This window comes from Equus przewalskii, chromosome 22 (genome assembly GCF_037783145.1).
Source record: "Equus przewalskii isolate Varuska chromosome 22, EquPr2, whole genome shotgun sequence".
NCBI classification, from domain to species: Eukaryota; Metazoa; Chordata; class Mammalia; order Perissodactyla; family Equidae; genus Equus; species Equus przewalskii.
In genome coordinates this window covers 5,721,025-5,741,142 of record NC_091852.1, presented here as the reverse complement: position 1 = coordinate 5,741,142, position 20,118 = coordinate 5,721,025, and the positions used below count along the sequence as shown (strand labels likewise).

Sequence of the window (20,118 nt, the reverse complement as noted above, 5' to 3'; positions counted from 1 at the left end):
CTCAGAATCTCATCGCTGGAAAGTTTTTACAGAGCTCAATGTCTAGCCCTTTCTCTTCCCCTTCCTGGAGGTTGGTGGGTGGGCTGAAAGTTCCAGTCTCTAATCTAATCATTTGGTCTCTTTGGTGATCCTCCCACCCCCACCCCAGGCTCTCCAGGGACCCCACCCTAAGAAACACCATTACCGGAAATGAAGTGTGATCCAGAGGGGCTTGTTATGAATGACCAAAGATACTCCCTCCACTCAGGAAATGCTTAGGGAATTAGGAGCTCTGTGTTGGAAACCAGGGACAAAGAAGAAATATATTTTTATATGATACCACACATAAAAAATATATATATTGAGTTGGTTTGTTACTTAAACATCACAGTGAATAAGTATGTATTTATGAAAGTAAGAATTCTATTTTTGCTTTTAAAATGGTTTTCTTTAATGGACTGTTGATTCCCTTAATATTTTTCCATCTGTATCTTATTTTAGCATAGTTGTGTTAATGATAAAATTTCTGACTTTCATTTTTGTCTTTTTTCTCTCTCTTCTTAGGTGGCCTTGGAGGACTTGCAGGTCTGAGTAGCTTGGGTTTGAATACTACCAACTTCTCTGAACTACAAAGCCAGATGCAGCGGCAACTTATGTCTAATCCTGAAATGATGGTCCAGATCATGGAGAACCCCTTTGTCCAGAGCATGCTCTCAAATCCTGACCTGATGAGGCAGTTAATTATGGCCAATCCGCAAATGCAGCAGTTGATACAGAGAAATCCAGAAATTAGTCATATGCTGAATAATCCAGATATTATGAGACAAGTATGTGGAAAGTTGTTTCAGTTTATTTAATTAAAAAACTATATGCTTATTTCTTATTATTTAATTTTTTATGTTTAAAGAGCTTGTCCTATATATATATGGCTAAGCTAGAAAAAAGAAATCCTAATCTATGTTCAGGAAAACTCAGCAAAGCACTAATTTGAACTGTTTGAACTCTGAATTTTCCGCTCTATTTTAAAGATCTTTGTAAACAGTTATTTGGTAGATTTAAGAAAGAAAAAGAGTCCATTTCAGGAGATGGGTGTTCACTTATAACAAAGTGCTTCTTCCTTGATGTTATTTGAATGTTAGCTTGCTTTCTGAGGTGAAATCCACCAGGAATTATTTAAAATAACTTTTTGATTTAAATAGTGAAGGCTGCTGATTTGTAGAATTAGGAAACTTACAAAATCAGTTCTGGCAGTTAATAGCTAAAGTCATTCTTGTGTATTTCATTGCCTTTTTTTAATGGAAATCTTTTCTTAGACGTTGGAACTTGCCAGGAATCCAGCAATGATGCAGGAAATGATGAGAAATCAGGACCGAGCCTTGAGCAACCTGGAAAGCATCCCAGGGGGATATAATGCTTTACGGCGCATGTACACGGATATTCAGGAACCAATGCTGAGTGCTGCACAAGAACAGGTGATAACTCTGGCTCCAGAGCTCAGGCCAGAGGACAAATATGTGTGTAATTGAGGGGTACCTTTATATGGGGAATGTGATTTTCATTAAAAAAAGAGTTTCATACCTGTTATTTAAAACGAAAGCTTATTGTTTGTGATTTTTGTGTCTTATTGCAGTTTGGTGGTAATCCCTTTGCTTCCTTAGTGAGCAGTACATCCTCAGGTGAAGGTAGTCAACCTTCCCGTACGGAAAACAGAGATCCATTACCCAATCCATGGGCTCCACAGGCTTCCCAGGGTTCATCAGCTTCCGGTGGCACTGCCAGTGCTGTGGGGGGCACTGGTGGTAGTGCTGCCAGTGGCACTGCTGGACAGAGTTCTACTGCGCCGAATTTGGGGCCTGGAGTAGGAGGTATGCTCATAACAACTTAGGCTTTTTTTCTTTGCTGTCCTCACTTATTTGAATAATGAAAACATTTCTTATACTGTTGTTTTGTGCTTTTCTGTGTGTATGATCAGTAGCTTTTATGAATGATCTTTTCATGTTGCAAGGGTTTTCTTTTTTTAAGGAAGCTTTAAATATCTAATGATTAGTATTAATCACTTGTGTGCATTATAGTGGAAAGGGTTACTGAAGATTTCCAGAGGCAGTTTTGTGTTTTCACATTCTCATAAGATGGTTTGGGAGAAGTGGGTGGTTGTATTCATTTCAACAATAAAAAAACAAGTGCAGAGGGAGCACAGTTACCTATACACTTATTACTGGAGAACATATTTCGTGGCTTTAGTGTGGTTTTGCATTCTAGGTGAGTGGATTCTCAAACTCGGGTCCTGAGACCAGGGCTGACCTAGCTGTATCACAGCACCTGCCAGGTTTGATAAAAATCCCATTCCCAGGTCTTAACCTCACGCCTCGTGGATCAGAATCTTCCACAGTGGAGTTTAAAAACTGTGTTTGCATAAGAGCACTGGAGATTCTGATTGTGAACAGGTTAGGAATTTACTTTTAATGATTTTTCTATAGACTAGACTCCTTAAATGGGTGTTCCTTTTTCAACTATTCAGATATTTGCATGTTAAAAATTAGGTCAAAAATCAGTAGCCAGTTTGATGATTTTAGTCATAATACTTGGAATGTAAATGAGAAGAAATGAAAGCATGAGTCCTCTTCCCTAAGGTGAGGGACTGGACATGTTTTTTTTTTTTCTTTAAGGATTGGCACCTGGGCTAACAACTGTTGCCAATCTTTTTTTCTTTTTTTTTTTTCCTCTCCCTGCTTTATCTCTCCAAACCCACCCTGTACACAGTTGTATATCTTAGTTGCTGGTCCTTCTAGTTGTGGGATGTGGGACACCGCCTCATTGTGGCCTGACGAGTGGTGCCATGTCCATGCCCAGGATCCGAACCCTGGGCCGCCGCAGCGGAGCGCGCGAACTTAACTACTCGGCCACGGAGCCGGCCCCTGGACATGTTTTAAAAGATGCGTGTTTTGGGGCTGGCCCCGTGGCTGAGTTGTTAAGTTCGCGCGCTCCGCTGCAGGCGGCCCACTGTTTTGTTGGTTCAAATCCTGGGCGCGGACATGGCACTGCTCATCAAACCACGCTGAGGCGGCGTCCCACATGCCACAACTAGAAGGACCCACAACGAAGAATATACAGCTGTGTACCACGGGGCTTTGGGGAGAAAAAGGAAAAAATAAAATCTATAAAGAAAAAAAAAGATGCCTGTTTTGGCATAGGGAGTGGAAAGATGAGGTACTGGATGAGGAATTCTTAAAATTTCATTACTGAGAGAAGAAATCAGAGTGAGGAGAGTGATTAGTGGTCATAGAATATAGTGGGTATCATGAGGTTTCTGGATATAATACAGGTTTTATAAAAATTGAAGTAATACCATTTTTTAAAATTGAGGTATAATTGACATTACATTATATTAGTTTCAGGTGTGTGATGTAATTATTCAATATTTGTATATACTGCAAAATGATCACCCTAATAAGTCTAGTTAACATTGCAAGTAATACCATTTTTAAATCAAGAAAAAAAATTTATCTTGTTCTCTGTTTTACTTACTGCTTATTTAATTCTTATTAACCATCTTTTGAGAGAGATGCTTATTCACATTTTAGAGATATTAGAGCAGACAGAGAGCAGAGATGTAATTTGATTTCCTAACTGATAGGAGAATTGCTTTTCTTTTTTTTTCACTATAGTATGATGCTTGTCTACAGTAACAACTTTTGTCTAACAAACAAATCAGTTTTGCAACTTTTTACTCAGATTTTTTATTTAATGGCTTGATACTCTATTTAAGATTTCATGTTAATGTTTCCATCACAGGAATACAAGAAACAGCAAAAGTGAATATACTCTGCTGGCCTAACAAATTGTTAGCATATTGGTATGCTATTGTGATTTTTACTCAACTCTTTGCAGTTAGATACACACATATATACATAATATGCACCCATATACCTGTAAGGATGAAATTCTTGACTCTTCTTTTGCCCCGTAAGCACTTAGTCTAGAAGGTGAGGAAATCTTAGAGCAGGGGTCAGCAAATTTTTCCTGCAAAGGGCCAGGTAATACTTTAGGCTTTGCAGGCCAAGAGGGAAAACTGAGATATATTTCATTCTGAGAGAAATTTCCACAAGTTTTTTATTGATGGAATTAAAAATATAATGATTGAGTATAGTATTTTCTCATATGTATCTAATGATAGGAATGGAATTCTCTTTATTTTGAGGAAGATTCAGCCTGATTTTTTTTTTTTTTTTGGTATATGAGTCGCTGCCACAGCATGTCCACTGACAGATGAGTGGTGTAGGTCCACACCTGGGAATGGAACCTAGGCCATCAAAGCACAGTGTGCCAAACTTAACCGCTAGACCACTGGGGCAGGCCCTGGAATTCTTTTTTTAAGGATGACATTTTGCTTAATTCGTGTTCACAGTGTCACCTGTTGTCAAAATCAGTTGCAAATATTCATCTCTTAATACTGATAGGTTACGAGATTTTACTTACACAAATTCAAGTCTATCTCTTGGAAGGCATTTATAGGATTCTGTTAGATTCTTCTGTGCTTTTAGCATGTCATTGCAGATTAATCACAATTGAAGGTTAGGTGGTAGTGCCTCAGTCACACAGTTAAATGAATTTTGAAATGTGGAAATTTTCTTTGCACTTGTACTGAGGTTCAAAAAAATGCTGCTGGAATGTTAGTGCTAGCTGACACTGTATATCTACTGCCAATTTGTGGGAATGGAGATCATCTTGTTTTAACTTTTGACAGCACGAGAATATATAAAGTTGCTTGACCATTACTTACGATTCAGCAATTTCTGTTGTTGTCATAATGATGGTTTTGCATGTAAATGCTGTTTTTTGCCTTGTAATTTTGGGTTGAATTCATTGAGAAACATTACCAAGTCTCTTTCAGAAGGTAATTTCCGAAGTCATCCATCTTTGATAGTGGTGGTGAAGTGGTTCCAAAGAAGTTCACTTTTACGCCTGAGCTAAAAAAATTGCAATAAAACGTTGCCTCTTTAAGAAAGCCCAAAAAACAAAAAGCTTTACCTCTGTTAAACCATCAAATGCTATGTTGTTGGGCAAGTCTGACAAAATTTCATGCAGTTGACTAAGTTCACAAGAGTGAATGATGTTCACCGTTGTTACTCCTACTGGTTGAATAACATGATAGTTCAAAATATTTTCCAGAGTACCTGCTGATGAATAAGACAGTGAATGAACCAGGCTTTAAATACTTTATATTGTTACAAGCTTTGTATATTTGTCCAACTAATCCTTTACTCCACATGTTTTCATCAGATGTAGCACATCTTGGCAAATTGTACTTCACTTTGTACTGAATCAGTATTTTCTCAACTTTGAAAATATTTTGCCTGTAGTTCCATGCAGACTGTTACTAGAGGCTCATTTTTCAGTCGCTTCAAACTTGGCATTGACCCTCTAATAAACAAGAAATGAGCAGTATCAGTAACACCTGTCATCTCCTCAAGACCCAGGGAATGCCACTCAATAATTTGCATTGTTTTTTAAATGAATATTGATAGTGAACCCAGTGTCCTTAACTCTTGAGAAACTGTTTTTCCTGAAAGGCTAATAGTCTTAAATAAGTTTATTTTCTCTGGATACATTTATTTGGCTGCTGCGATTAAGATTTAACAAACCATGCTAATTAATCACCACTAGTATACTGCTTTCCTTGCTTGGTTTACAAATAAGCTGCATGCAAACTTTAACTTTGGTTGCCGCCTTATTTTTATTTTTTATTTTTGTGAAGAAATTTGGCTGTGATGAGATACTGCATTGCATTTTAAATTTTGTATTTATCTGACTGTTGCTTTCCTGTGATGAGTGCCTTGTCTAGCAGTGTTGGAGTGTATTGTATTCTTTTAGTGTCATCGCATAAGAAATACAGTGTTTTGCCATCTAATTTGATAAAATCATACTCCATTGTGCCTTAAAAGCATAACGTATGTGGTCCAATTCTCCCTTTTTCTTCTAGTTCTGACATGATTGGTATGCACTGGTAGTATTAAAAAAAAAAAAGAAAATAACAACATGCTACAGTGATTTGTGTAGCATGAGGTATAAGTGAGTCACTGTGATTTGTGATACATTGAGCAGCAGTGCCACAGACAGCCTCTGTTGAAACTACTCAACTTTGCTTTTGTAGTACAAAAGCAGCTGTAGACAGCAAATGAGTGAGCATGACTATGTTCCAATAAAATGTTATTTATGGACACTGAAATTTGAATTTCATATAGTTTTCATAGTTCATGAATATATTTTTTTATTTAACCATTTAAAAAGGTAAAAACCATTTTTATCTTGTGGGCTGTACAAAAACAGGTCATGGGCCATATTTGCCTGCAGGCTGTTTGTCGTCTCTTGTCTTAGAATGTTCTTGGACTCTAGGATGTGGAAGAAACTAAAATGAAACAATGTGAGAAAATAGGAAAAACAAAAATTATTACAAACCCCACCAGAATTATAATCAACTAGAAAGATGAGTAGGAAGAGTCAAATGTTGTAAGCCTGATAAAACTACCCTGGATGGAATAAGAACAGAAGGGAAATGAGAAAGCTAACGAGTTAAATTCACATAATGAGTTTGAGAATATATTTGAGTATATCTAGTCAGCAAGTGAAAATCTGGATATATGTTGAACAAATTAGTTTCCAAAGAAAATTGAATCACATAAATTTAGCTGTAGCTCTCAGCAAAAACAAAACGAGAAAAACGAGAATAATAGTAACAGGCACTTTACCCATTAACTGATTTGTCGCAATCACCCTATGAAGTAGATAATACTTATCCCATTTTACAGATGAGGAAACTGAAGTTTCCAAGTCAAATAATTTGCCTGAGGTTACATTGTTAGATTAGATTTAAACCCAGGTCGTCTGGGTCCAGTCTGTGCTGTTAGTCACCATGCTGTAAGGTCTCTGAAATGTTAAATGTGCCTGTCGTTTTGCTCAGTGATTGCCAGTACTCAGTGAAAAGGGGATGGAAGCCTGCACCTCTTGTTTCCTGGGGGAGGTTTCCTTTTTTCTTAAGTGTGAGCATATTGAGTACTGAATATGATTCTAATTAAGTGATCCTGGGGGGAAGTTGGCTCAGACTTCTTCACTTTATGGGATTTTTCAATAGTAATTTTGACAATACCTGATTTTTGTCTTAAATTCACTTGAGAACCTGGCCCTTCCATTAGATATGATTTAGTGTAAATGTGACCAGAATGTTTAAAATCATAAGCCCTCCTTTACTGGTATATGTTTAGCATATAGTTTTGGAGATCTTAGTTTTAAAATTCTTTCTTAGTTCAATTGATAAGTAATACATATGTTCATCTGCAGTTGCTAAAATTATGCATGATATATATTATATTATAAAACTTAGATTTTTGTTTACATATCTTTTCCTTGATACAGTGTCTTTTTTTTAAACAAACTTTCAGCTAGTATGTTCAACACACCAGGAATGCAGAGCTTGTTGCAACAAATAACTGAAAACCCACAACTTATGCAGAACATGTTGTCTGCCCCCTACATGAGAAGCATGATGCAGTCACTAAGCCAGAACCCTGACTTGGCTGCACAGGTGAGTTTGTAATTGTATTAAAAAGGACTGTGCAGTGTGAATTGAAATAGCCTAATCAAGTAATTGTGATTTTGGTACACTTGTGTTTGTGCTACCTTAATACTAGAAAAGTATGTAAAACTGCATCTCCAAGTTTTTTAATAGTTTGTTCCTTTGCAGTAAATTAATATTTTGTTTATAATTAAAATAGCTTCATCTCTGCCATTTACTGGCTAGAAAGAAGTACACATTTACTTTGTATCTATATCTGTTGATTTAGGTGATGAATACAAAAGTTTTGTCCCTTTTGAAGTTATATTTAGTGAAATGTAAATCTTGAAAGTGGTTGAGAATGTGTTAATACATTTGAAATACTTTTATTCATTAGGTCACACAGATTCTGAGTAATAGTCATGCTCAAAATGGCAGTTAGAAAATAGCCTGAAATTGTTTATTAAAGGCAGAGGGAGATTTGTGGGAAGTGTTCTTATTCTTTCCATTATAGATCCCTCCTCCCCCCGACCCCTGAAGTTAGTGTACTGGCTCTTTATGAATTATTCATTTTCTCACTTGTTTCTGAAGAGACCATAACTAAGAAAATTAGTGGATCTCCAACCCTTGCTGAACATTGAGGATCACTTTGGCAACTTAAAAAAAAAAAAATTCTTGGCCTCACCCTGAAAGATTTTGGTCTAATTGCATTGGATCTCCCCATCCCCACCCTCCAAGATTCCCGAGGTGATTCTAATGGTTAAGAACCATTGGGCTTGAGAAACCTTGGAGAAGGTGAAATAAGCCTTGATCATCTATACTTTATACTTGCTGTTTATTAAAAATGGCTTCTGTAGAGTGTTAGGAATTTGAAGTAGTTTCTTTTATAGTTTATTCCCAGTTCCCCAATTTTAAAAGCTCTTAAAGTTAATCACTTTCCTTCATTATGTCAAATGAAATGGTTTTTATTTTCTAAAGTCTGGAACCATATTGATTCAAGTATACAGCAGATATCTTTGAGTTACAACCCTCAGCAATAACTTCTGCCCTCTTAAAATTTTTGGAATTGGAAATAACAAGTTTTTAGGTGAATTTTTGTATACTCTTTTAATTTTGCATATTGTAGGTACTTTTTAAGAAAAATTGTTTTATTTATATGAAAATTACCAGACTACAACTTAAGTGCTACAATTTACTGTGATCACAGCACTTTTGTTGAAAGTAAATGTGGAAAGTGGATATGTAGAATGATCCTATTTGTATGTTTTTAAATGTATGTTTGACTAATTAATAATTAGCATTGAATGTGCACCTCGAGTTAAAATTTTTGGCTTTAACAAGCACATTCCCAGCCATTTAAACTTAACAGTTTTACATTATAAAATGACTTGAGCGCTTTCATATACAGTTTTTTATTCTAAAGCAAAATGTTGACAAGGCTAGATAGGAATGTCTTTTCTTATAGACAATATAGAAGCGTTTAAAGTGTACTCTGGTTATCAGTAGATTAAAGTTTGTAGTTTCTCTATTCCAATTTTGATTTTTAGATACTTAAAAAAGTCTGAGTATAGCAACTGTATTGTTAAATACACAGGTAAGTTAGGAGAAATATCCTAATCAAGTGAGATATAATTTTCTGAGAATGAATAAATTTAAGATGACATGCTTTTTCAAATGACATGAATCCTGAAAGATAAATATGATAACCTCATTAATATGTTCATAATAAAAAGTATGACTCGAGCCAATAAAGAAGCAGGTTTGTTGATCTCATGTATTACTTTATTTACTGTGAACTTATTGGTCAGTTCAAAATAAATCCTGTATATCCAAAAACATTGTCTGACTTTTTCCTGCTTAGTTATTTGTTGAAATTAAATAATCCACTTTGCAACAATAGATAAACTGAGGAGGGAGGGAGCAATTCTCTCTACTTCCAGGATTTACATATAATTACTGTCAAATATGGCTAACTACTTGAGGGCAAGGATCATCTTCCCCCCAGACTTTGGACAGGTAATAGGCTATCAATAAATCATTGTTAGTTGACTTTTCACTCCATCTGGGGAAACTGATATAAAATTTGTCTTTTTTGAAGCTATGAGAATTTACTAGTTTCTGGTTATGTTGATTGTGTATTGTAATCTTATTTTCAGGTATTCAACATCATGTTAATATTGACCTGACTTTTTAACTCTTAACACCTATTTGAAGGTTAGGAGGCCTGTAACTTTTCTCATCTCTGGTGGTAGTGAGGTGAAATCCAGAGGCTTATCTTGGTGTTCTCAAATGGATTTACATCTTTCCGGTCTTAAAACTTTTTAATACTTTCCCCAGAGATCTGTTGGTGCTAGTCCTAGGCTGATTTTCACCTAGCAGCTCCATTTCTCTGGCACGTTGGTTGCTGTTTTGTGGCGTTCGTTTTCTGGACCTAATATTAGCTGTTTTGTAGTAGGCAGGTAGATAACAGTGGTTCCAGGTCTGGATTTTCTCTGTGCTTGCCACTTGTGTGTCGAGGTTTCTAAGCAAGCCATGTATAGTTTCATATATTGATGCTTATGCTTATTCTGTCAGTGTAGCAGAAATGTGTCCTCACGAATGCCAGTTACTCCCATTTTTCTTTCAAGGGCAAATAGTCACCTTTGCTCAAGGAAAAGCCTAAGAAAATGATTGCTTTTATTTTTTAGGATATTGCATGTCATTATCATAATCACCATTCTCGTTGAGAGAGAAGATGGCTCGTTTTTGTTTTTTTCTGGAGATCCCTCTTGTGGACAGTATCTTCCCTTCTTTTTTATTCATGTTCTACCTTCCTCCATTTTAAGTGCCAGGTTAGGCACTTGGGGGAAGATAGACTATTAAACAAGGTACATTACTTGTTTCAGATATTTCCAGTTAAAATTGTTTGAACACTTGCCCCATAGATGATGCTGAATAATCCCCTATTTGCTGGAAATCCTCAGCTTCAAGAACAAATGAGACAACAGCTCCCAACTTTCCTCCAACAAGTGAGTAAGAAAAGATGCTAGCTATCTTCGGTAATGATTTGCTTGAAAAAGTTTGATGATGAACATTTTCCTTGCTCTTCTGTGGCTGATAGCAAAACATAGAGTAGAATCTGAAAATGCTGTCAATTCGCAGAGAACTCAGCTTGATCTTAACTGGGCCCCATTTCACTGCTGATCTTTTGCTTCTATTTCTTAAACATAAAGTCTGAGGAAAGGACCATTTTGTTTTTGCTTTTGAGGATTTAGGATTTTCAATGCTTCGATAATACCATAAATCATTTCCTTTCACTTTACTAACTTTGAAGTGCTTCACCGTGTCATGTTATGCTTTTATGGTTTAACTAATCTTGAGTAACAGGAAAGAGCTCTACTTTATCCTGTTTTACATGTTTGGTTTCTTTGTAATGTTTCAATTCCTCCAAATTAATAGAATGTCTGTTTTCCAAGGAGTAGATCTCATTTCCTCAAACTCAGAATTAGCAAGATTAAAATTGTCAGTGTTGTCCTACAAGGAAGGTTTATTACAAAAATGTTCTTGAGATTGCCATGGTATTTTATTATTTAAAAAGATAAAAGTGAAGTCAGTCTTGGTGTGTTGAGACTGGTAGTTCTAGGGCTTTTAAAACATTATGCAAATGATTCTCAGTCCTGTAAACCATTATCCAAGGTTAGTTGGTGTCCTTGGTCTATTGTAATGATGTAAGCCTATCTGTTTTGGTCAGTCAGGTGGTGTATATTTGGAAGTAGCGAAGCTGAACTCAGGATACATGTATTAAGTTCAAATTTGGAACTATTGTTTTAGAGTCTATCTTATGGGTAAAATTGTTACATCAGCAACAGATAACACTTGGTCAGGAGGAATATGTGGCTTTCACCATATTACCATGCTATGTAAATTGTGCATTTGGAGGTTGTCTCTCAGAAATAATACTTTTATCTTCTGTTGGAGAAGGGGAACAGTTGTGGCTTCCAGAGTAGCTCCTGATTGTCTTTCATTCTGAAAAACGGCTTTCATGATGTATTTGGGAGGAGGTCAAATAACGATTTGCACACTAGGTTTGCTGTTAAAGAGGAAGTGCTTGTGTTTATTCTGGGAAAGAAATTTGGCATTACCAGTGTCTTAAGAGTAAGGTTTTAGGTTTTTCTCCAGAAACATAGCAAAGAAAACATTTAAATTTTACCTCATTGATTTTAATTCCCTTGTAACCACTGGTTTTCTTTCTTCCTTAGATGCAGAATCCTGATACATTATCGGCAATGTCAAACCCCAGAGCAATGCAGGCCTTGTTACAGATTCAGCAGGGTTTACAGACATTAGCAACAGAAGCCCCTGGCCTCATCCCAGGGTAGGTTTATTTGAAGATTATGAAGGTGTACAACACTTACTTTCTCTCTGAGAATTTCAGACAATATCATTCTACCTTTTTTTTGGTTGAGATTGTTTTTAGATGGAATTTCCAAGGTTAGAAACACTCATTTTGGGAAGATAACTTAGCTAATATTATGTTAAAATGTAACTGATTTACCACCAACTGGCCTAATCTGGCCTCTAGTTTTGCAGGAGCTTAGGTTTCTTACTAGTCTGTGCTTTTCCTAGGTTCACTCCTGGCCTGGGGGCATTGGGAAGCACTGGAGGCTCTTCAGGAACCAACGGGTCTAGCTCTGCACCAAGTGAAAACCCAAGTCCCACGGCAGGAACCACTGAGCCTGGACACCAGCAGTTTATACAGCAGATGCTGCAGGCGCTTGCTGGAGTCAATCCTCAGGTAATGATTATTTTTCTGCTCACATTTTACATTCCTTAACATTAGAAATTTAAAATTTTCCCCCCAAAAAGAAAGTGGCAGTCCTTTAGGGTTTAGACTGTAATGAAAAGCACAGTCTTAAGGATATTGATTCTAAAATAGGCATTACAAAAATTGTTAACTTTGGTACTATATTAGACACTAAAGGAAATGTTCTAGTTGTGAGGAAGAAGTGCTACAACTTTGCCTTTAAAATGCATTTTTGGAAGTTGCCTTTAAAAATGCACTCTCTTTTGGAGTCCTTGTTTGAAAATTATTTGAAATGTATTTTATAGAAGTTTGTCAGGGAGGAATAGAAATTTGATTATCCCAAATATCTCCTGACCAATTGTATTATATCTAGTCTTTGTATTTTGACTTTTAAAAAAATTCTGACTACCTCACCCTGCCCACTACTGTTTCCTCTGGTAACTTATGTTATATATGTACACCTCACAAATATGGCTAAAAAAATGTGAACTCCTAATATTCTTGCATCTGGAAACATTTATTTGCTTTACTGAGAATCTGCCATTATACAGAGTTCAAACCTATTACAATAGGTTGTTACCCCCAAAATATAGCATGCTTTCTAATTTTAAGCCTTATTAAATAAAATAAACAGAGCAGGGTTTTATCTTATACAAGTATTTGTATTCCTACTACCTAGCATGGCTTCTGACTCAGTCAATATTCATAAGAAAAATAAATTTTAGGTATTGGACAGAATTGTTACGTAAGTTGAACAATCTCCAGGCCCTCCCCATTATCAGGTTGGCCAAGATTTTTTTTATCTTACCTTATTTGTGAAAGGAAGTTTTGATGCATCTAAATTGTCAGGAGTATAGTTTGTGGGCCTGAAACTGGAACTCTTTTCTGAAGACTTGCCTGGCCAATACAGAAATTGAATCCACATCCTAAGCCTTATTAGAACTTTATAATTTTATACGTGAGGACATTGGCTTTTGTAATTACCCAGTTGGTCAATAGCTACAAAATAAATCATCTAATTCTAAACTATTTGCATGTAAACTTTTAAGTTTTCCTGCATGTTCATGAGTTTTTTAAATATATCTAAAATAATGGTTGAGGTTTACTAAGCTATTTTTCTTTTAAAGCAGAGTTATGTGATCTATTTGGCATGGCTGTTTAGGTATAAATTAGACTATTTAAAATAACAAAGTGCTGTACTCTTAAGCATGTTGAATATGTTTCAAGAGAGAGGCCAGTGCTTTTATAGCTCAGTAGACCGAGTGTTATTAAAAAGCTATTAACAATTTTTAAAGGATATTCAGCTGGGACATGGGCTGATTTTTCCTTGAGAGTTTTGGTTAACTTTTTTTCTTTTAACAGCTACAGAATCCAGAAGTTAGATTTCAGCAACAACTGGAACAGCTCAGTGCAATGGGATTTTTGAACCGTGAAGCAAACTTGCAAGCGCTAATAGCAACAGGAGGTGATATCAATGCGGCTATTGAAAGGTTACTGGGCTCCCAGCCATCATAGCAGCATTTCTGTATCTTGAAAAAATGTAATTTATTTTTGATAACGGCTCTTAAATCTTTAAAATACCTGCTTTATTTCATTTTGACTCTTGGAATTCTGTGCTGTTATAAACAAGCCCAATATGATGCATTTTAAGGTGGAGTGCAGTAAGATGTGTGGGTTTCTCTGTTTTTTTTTTCTCCTTTTTTTTTTTTTTTTTTTTGTGGAACAGTGGGAATCAATGCTTTTTCATTTAAGGCTACTGCATGCATCAAACACTTCTGCATTTATTGTAATTTTTGAAAAACATATCACCTTTTATAGTTGGGTGAACAGATTTTTGTCCTGCATCTGTCCAGTTTATTTGCTTTTTAAACATTAGCCTATGGTAGTAATTTATGTAGAATAAAAGCATTAAAAGAAGCAAATCATTTGCGCTCTATAATTTGTGGTACAATACTGCTTATTGTGACTTTGGCATGTATTTTTGCAAACAAAATGCTGTAAGATTTATACTACTGACAGTTTTTGCTTTATTTGTATACAATATAGTATGCACATTTGGGACTGCATTTCTAGAAACATACTGTAATAGATTATCTGAGCAAAACACTTGTAACCAAGGAAGTAAAGATGAGGAAATACCTTTAAAGCTGAATATTTCCTAATTGTAGAATCTTACAGCATCTTTGATAAACGTCTCTCAGCAAAAGTGCCGGTTAGTCAGATTCGTTGAAAATATAGTAGAAAAGCTGATTCTGGTTATCTCTTTAAGGACATTTAATTGTACAGACAACATAATGTAACATTGTCTCAACATTCACAGATTGACTGTAAATTACCTTAATCTTTGTGCAGACTGAAGGAGCACTGTAGTATAACCCAAAAGTGCATTTGCTAGGACTTTTCAGCTTCTCCCATAGGTAGTTTAACAGGCATTACAATTTGTAATTGAAATGTTGCTTTCACTGAAAGTGTCTTGATGTTTCATTTATTTTTAATCACCACATAAAAGCAGAACTATCTTTTGGGTTTATCAGTTTTCTCATGCACAGGCAATACATGAATTTAAAATGATTTGTGAGCCACTTGTTTCTGAAGTGTTTTGGTAGTTCTATTAAGAAATAGTTAAATATTGTGCTTTTCAGAGCCTCAGAGAAGGGGAGCTTGGGAGGGTGGGGATCTATCCTGGGTTGGGCCAGCCTAAATAATACTGGCAACCAAGATTCTGTTAGGATTTCTGTGCATATAGTGTAGTAAAGTAAATTCAGGGGTGAAAAACAAAGAGCCGTTTTAACAATGTTGAATACATTTGGCTGTTCTACAGCCTTTCTCTTCCCTCCCCAAAGAAGTTCTGTTTGCCTAACTCTCAAACTGTTGGGGTGGTACATTCCTTTAGGACCAATTAAAACATAACTTCGGGGTCAGTAATATATTTGGCTGACTCTGGTTCAGTATTCTCTTAGGTCATTATATTCTCTCATGTACAGTTACAGGAAATGAAAATGTTAAAGTAATCTAAATTGAGTTCAGACCAATAAAATCAAGGGAAATACAAGTTGAATTCCATTACTTCTGTAAGTTGCTTGCTATTAAAAAGGGTCAAGAGGCCAGGTTGCCCACCAGCCGGTGCACTGTTCTGCCGCTTTCCCCAGGAGGAAAACATGTATGAGGGTCAAGGTGGAGGCATGACTAGAGGAAGTTGTTAAGGATAATATTCATGTGTCTCTGCTCTCTCTGCCTTATGCCTCAGTCTGGTTTAAAAACTTTTGTACTGGCAAATGGTGGTATACAGTGCGGGATAGTGTCATAACCAATTTGACAATTTATTAATCACAAAATAACAATAAATCTCTAGCTTTTACACTTGGTTTGTCTTGCCTCTTTTATAGAAAGAAAAAGATGTCTTAATTTACTTTGTCTAACCATGTCTTTAAAGACTATTGATTTATCCCAGATTTTATCACACTTTAGATTATGGTTTATTAATTTTTTGTTTCCTCAATAAAAATGTGTGCATACGCTGTATTGTATGTTAAAAAGATAGACAACTAGAAAGTCAGGTGACCTGGCCATGGCTTGCTTTTTTTGGTACCTGACTAGTTATTTGACTTTGAGTAAAGAAATCATGATTTCTTTACTGTAAAAGTGCTGGTAAGGCCCATTTGGCACACTGGACTGGGTGATCTCTTAAGTCCCTTTTGGCTACTGCAATGGTATGGTTTTTGTTGTTGTTTGTTTCTGATATGTTTATCTTAGGTCTGAATATTTTTTTAGGAGTTCAAAATACTTAAAATCCTCAAAAGCATTAAAAAGACACTTAAAATACTATAGGCTTAAATTGTTTTCATATTGGGTTATTTATTACAAATTGAATAAAGAATGGAGTGATGAAAATAACATTTCAGGTGTATTTCCCAAGTGGAATATTACGTTATCCTAAACAAAGTATAGCAAATATTGAACAATCAGATAAATGACAGCTGGCTTCTGTGTATTCAGAATTGGAGTTGCAGACTTGATTTAAATATGGTAATAAAAGGGGTCTTTTGTTTGGGGAGACATTATTACTATGTTAATTTAATAGGCAAACTACAACAAAATAGGACAGATAAAAACGTCGCTAACATTAGTAATAAAAGTGAAGCTAGACCACATGTCTGTGTGCTTGCACCAAATAAAAGATGGTGTGGTTAAGGCAGAGAAATAACTGCATACTATACTTCCTGTCTTAGAGGTTAATGTTAAATTAAACGTGTTAAAATCAACAAGAAGTCATTAAAGATTAGTGGAGGATAATCCATTAATCCTCCAGTGATGGATTAAAGGCCATTTAATCCAGCCTTTTCCTAGCTTCTGCCATCGTTTTCACTGAAATATGCTTCAAGGTGTAATGCTCTATCCAATGAACACACTTTTGGAAAACTGTACTTGGCAAATCTCCACTTCTCTCTCATTGCTCATGGTATTCTCTTCTCTGGAATTTCATCTGTTGTCTTCTGCTTATATAAAGCCTACCCTCGCCTCTGGGCTCAGTTCTGAAGTCTTCCTGAACTTTGCAAACCAGTGACTGATTTACTCTGAACCACTTCCTTTCCTGTCAACTGCTGCATTCTGTCTGCCTCATTCACCTTACAGTTTTGAGTTTGTTTTCTGCTCTGAAATTTTCTTGGCAGTTACTTAAGTAGCATTAAGTGTTCCTCCTTAGCTGCTTTGTATCTTTTCTCTAATCAACCATAGACAGCCCCTGCCTTAGAAAGTCAGCGTTTATTTTATTGAGTACCAGGGTTTTTTTCTAGTTGCTCAAAGTATAGCAGTAAATGTAACAAAGTTCTGTCCATATGGGCTTTATGTAGTAGAATGTAGGGAGACAGACAATAAACAAAACAGATACATAGCCTGTTAGGTGGTGACAAGTGCTTTGGTGGAAAAAAGCACAGGAGGCTAGTTCAGGAAGAAGGTAGTCAAGAGAAGGTCTCATTGAGAGGGTGACATTGAAATAGAGTCCTGAAGAATATCTGGGATGGTTGACTAACTTTCCAGGAAGAGGGACAAGTAAGAAAAGGTCCTGTAATGTGAGTGTTCCAAGTGTGTTTGTAGGACACGGGGAGTTCATTGTGGCGGGGCAAGGTGAGCTAGGGAGAAAGCAGTGTAGGGAATATGATTGGAGAGGTGGGGGCAGAGGAGTGGTTCAAGTGTGTGATGTGGAGGATGTAATATCCCAATTTTTGTGTCCCATCCCCAGAGTTTCTGATTTATAGTTCTGGGATTGGAAGAGAATTTGCATTTCTAACAAGTTCCCAGGTGAGAACCGCTGGACTAGGCGGCCAAGGTGTAAGCAGAGGGACTGTTAGGAGGTAGTCTCGCTGAGAGATCACAGGGGCTTGAGCTGGGCTAGAGGCAGTGGAGGGTGGTAAGAAGTAGTAAGATTTGGGGTGTGTTTTGAAGGCAGAGCCAGTAAGCTTTACTGATGGATAAAAGTGTGAGGTTAAGAGCAAGAGAGGTATCAAGCAAGGCAAACAAGGTAGAGACATATGGGAAGGAGTGAAAATCAGAAGTTTAGTTTTGACATGTTAAGTGGGATGTACTTGATTGGACGTACAAGTGGAGACAACGGAAAGGCACTTGGAGGAGAGGTTCAGGCTATAGACAAGTTATCCAGCTGCCAGAATACAGAGATGGTATTTGAAACCTGGGAGCTAGATCAGTGGTTCTCAACCAAAAGGGATTTTGCCCCCAGGGGCTTTTGGCAATGTCTGGAGACATTTTTGACGTTATGATTGGGGCTGCTATTGGCATCTAGTGAGAAGAGGCCAAGGATGCTGTTACACATTCTATGATGCACAGGACAGCCTCCCACAACAGAGATTTATCTGGCCCAAATTTTAATAGTGCCAAGGTTGAAAAATCCTGACTGTGGCTTTTAGAGAGAGTGTTGATAAACACACTTGGGGAAGATTGAGCCCTGGTTTACTCTCACTTTCAGTTCAGGGAAATGAGAGGAAACCAGCAAAGGAGATGAACAGGCAGATAGTAAGTTGAGAACCAAGAGAGGTCCTTGAAGAACCCTTTTCACAAGGAGAAAGATGGTAAGTGAACTGTGTTAAATGCTCTGCTTCAAGTACTCATTGCGGATTGAATGTTAATCTATGGGTTTAGTAAAGGGAGGACCTTCGTGACTATGACAGGGATGTTACAGTGTTGAGGGTGACATCCTGGTTAGTGTGGGCCGAGGAGATAATCAGGAAACAGAGTTTCGAAGTAGCATCAGAGAAATGGGGGCAGTAACTGGTGAGGGGCATGGTGGTGGCAGAGAGGAAACTTGTCTTTTGTGTTCTTTTAAGCTAGGAACTACTACGTTTGTATTCTAGTGGGAATTATCCTGTGGGGGGGGGGGGGCGGTTTGGGGGAGCCGGGGACTTAATTTAGGAGGAGAGTATGGGGTAATTGTTTTCTACCAAAAAATACAGAGAGAAAGGCATTATCACTAGCTTTTGATCCCCAGAAGAGGTTTTATAAATAAATGAATAAGCAAGCATACACAGATGCACCTTTGTTACATGAGCTGAAGTGTGAGGGGGAAAGGGTTTCTGTGTCTTTCCAGCCATCGTTTTCCTCAGCTAGAGCTGCCTTGCCTTGTCAGTAGGAGTGGTCAGCCCTTTTGAAAGTGGAGGAGAGGAAAAGAAAAGCACCCCCCTCCCAGTGTCTTTGCTTTGGTGAGATTGAGTAGAACGAGGTTGAGATTTCTTCCAGAGCTGGGACAGCTATGAAGCACATCCTTAGATTGTAATTCCAATTTATACATGTTAACATTTGTATTTCAGACTCCCTATTATAGAGTAACCTGCCCCAGATCCACAGCCCAGTCTGTCTTGCTTACCACTCTATGCTTGGAACAGAGCTATGCACACATAGAAGCTCTCAGTATAGTTTCCCTCAAAAGACCAAAGCTGAATGTGGGTCCTGATTCTTTAATGGGATATATAGTAGTCACTGTGTATTCAAGCTGGATTTTTTTTTAAAAAAGCTTATTCAGACACATTCTTCACATCGTTATACTTCCTACAGAGGGAAGGGAATTTCCACTCTGTTTTGGTTATCTAATCCTTCATAACAACCTACTACAGGGCTTGGTGGCTTAGAACAAAATCGTTATTTTATTTTTGAATGAACAATTTTGGCAAGGCTTGTGAATACCGCTGCAACAACTTGACTGAGTCTGGAGCATTTACTTTAAAGAGGGCTTATTCACATGGCTGTTCAGTTGCTACATGCTTTCATCTGGGAGTGCAGTTGGAATCTCACTTCCTCTCTACAGCGTCCTTTCCTCAGGGCTACTTGTCCTTCCTTACAACGTGGTGGATAGGTTTCAAGAGCAAGTATTTCAAGGAAAATGAAAGCTGTCAGTTTTTTTAAAGTCTAGGCCCCAAACTGGCCCAGTGTCATTTGTCTCATATTCTAGTTGTCAGCAGTCTTAGCTTGCCCAGATTTAAGGGTCATAGGTCCCACTGCTTGATGGGTAGAATGTCAGAGAATTTGTAACCGTCTTTGATCCCAAAAGGAGAACAGTGTTGGAGGAGCACATTATTCTTCAATGTTCACTCTTTTCCAGGGGAGAAGTAGTGACTTAACTGCTTGCTGAGTATTGTAGAAGGAACCAGGTACATGTGACGAGGCCCTTAACTTTTGAGTCAGTCTAAAAGAAGTATGCATTCTAGTTTGCTGTTCTAGCATATAGTAATAAGGTTAGTGAGATAGGCTCAGCTCTTGTAGGGAAGGAAGGCCTATGGTTTTCTTTTTTGCTAAAAATTGT

General features: G+C 37.1%; 1 protein-coding gene across 2 annotated transcripts in view; it reads left to right on the top strand.

Moving 5' to 3' along the window:
• UBQLN1 (ubiquilin 1) overlaps window positions 1-15,669 on the top strand; it is a 53,542-nt gene extending 37,873 nt beyond the window's left edge. The window contains exons 4-11 of one of the 2 annotated variants that reach the window (XM_070590826.1): window positions 544-806; window positions 1,293-1,451; window positions 1,610-1,844; window positions 7,416-7,558; window positions 10,453-10,536; window positions 11,767-11,882; window positions 12,134-12,302; window positions 13,674-15,669. In XM_070590826.1, coding sequence (XP_070446927.1) covers window positions 544-806; window positions 1,293-1,451; window positions 1,610-1,844; window positions 7,416-7,558; window positions 10,453-10,536; window positions 11,767-11,882; window positions 12,134-12,302; window positions 13,674-13,826 — 1,322 coding nt within the window. In that variant the 3' untranslated portion in view covers window positions 13,827-15,669. The remainder of the gene's footprint in view (window positions 1-543; window positions 807-1,292; window positions 1,452-1,609; window positions 1,845-7,415; window positions 7,559-10,452; window positions 10,537-11,766; window positions 11,883-12,133; window positions 12,303-13,673) is intronic. The other variant, XM_070590827.1, reaches the window with a different exon arrangement.
• Window positions 15,670-20,118: the final 4,449 nt, after the last annotated feature.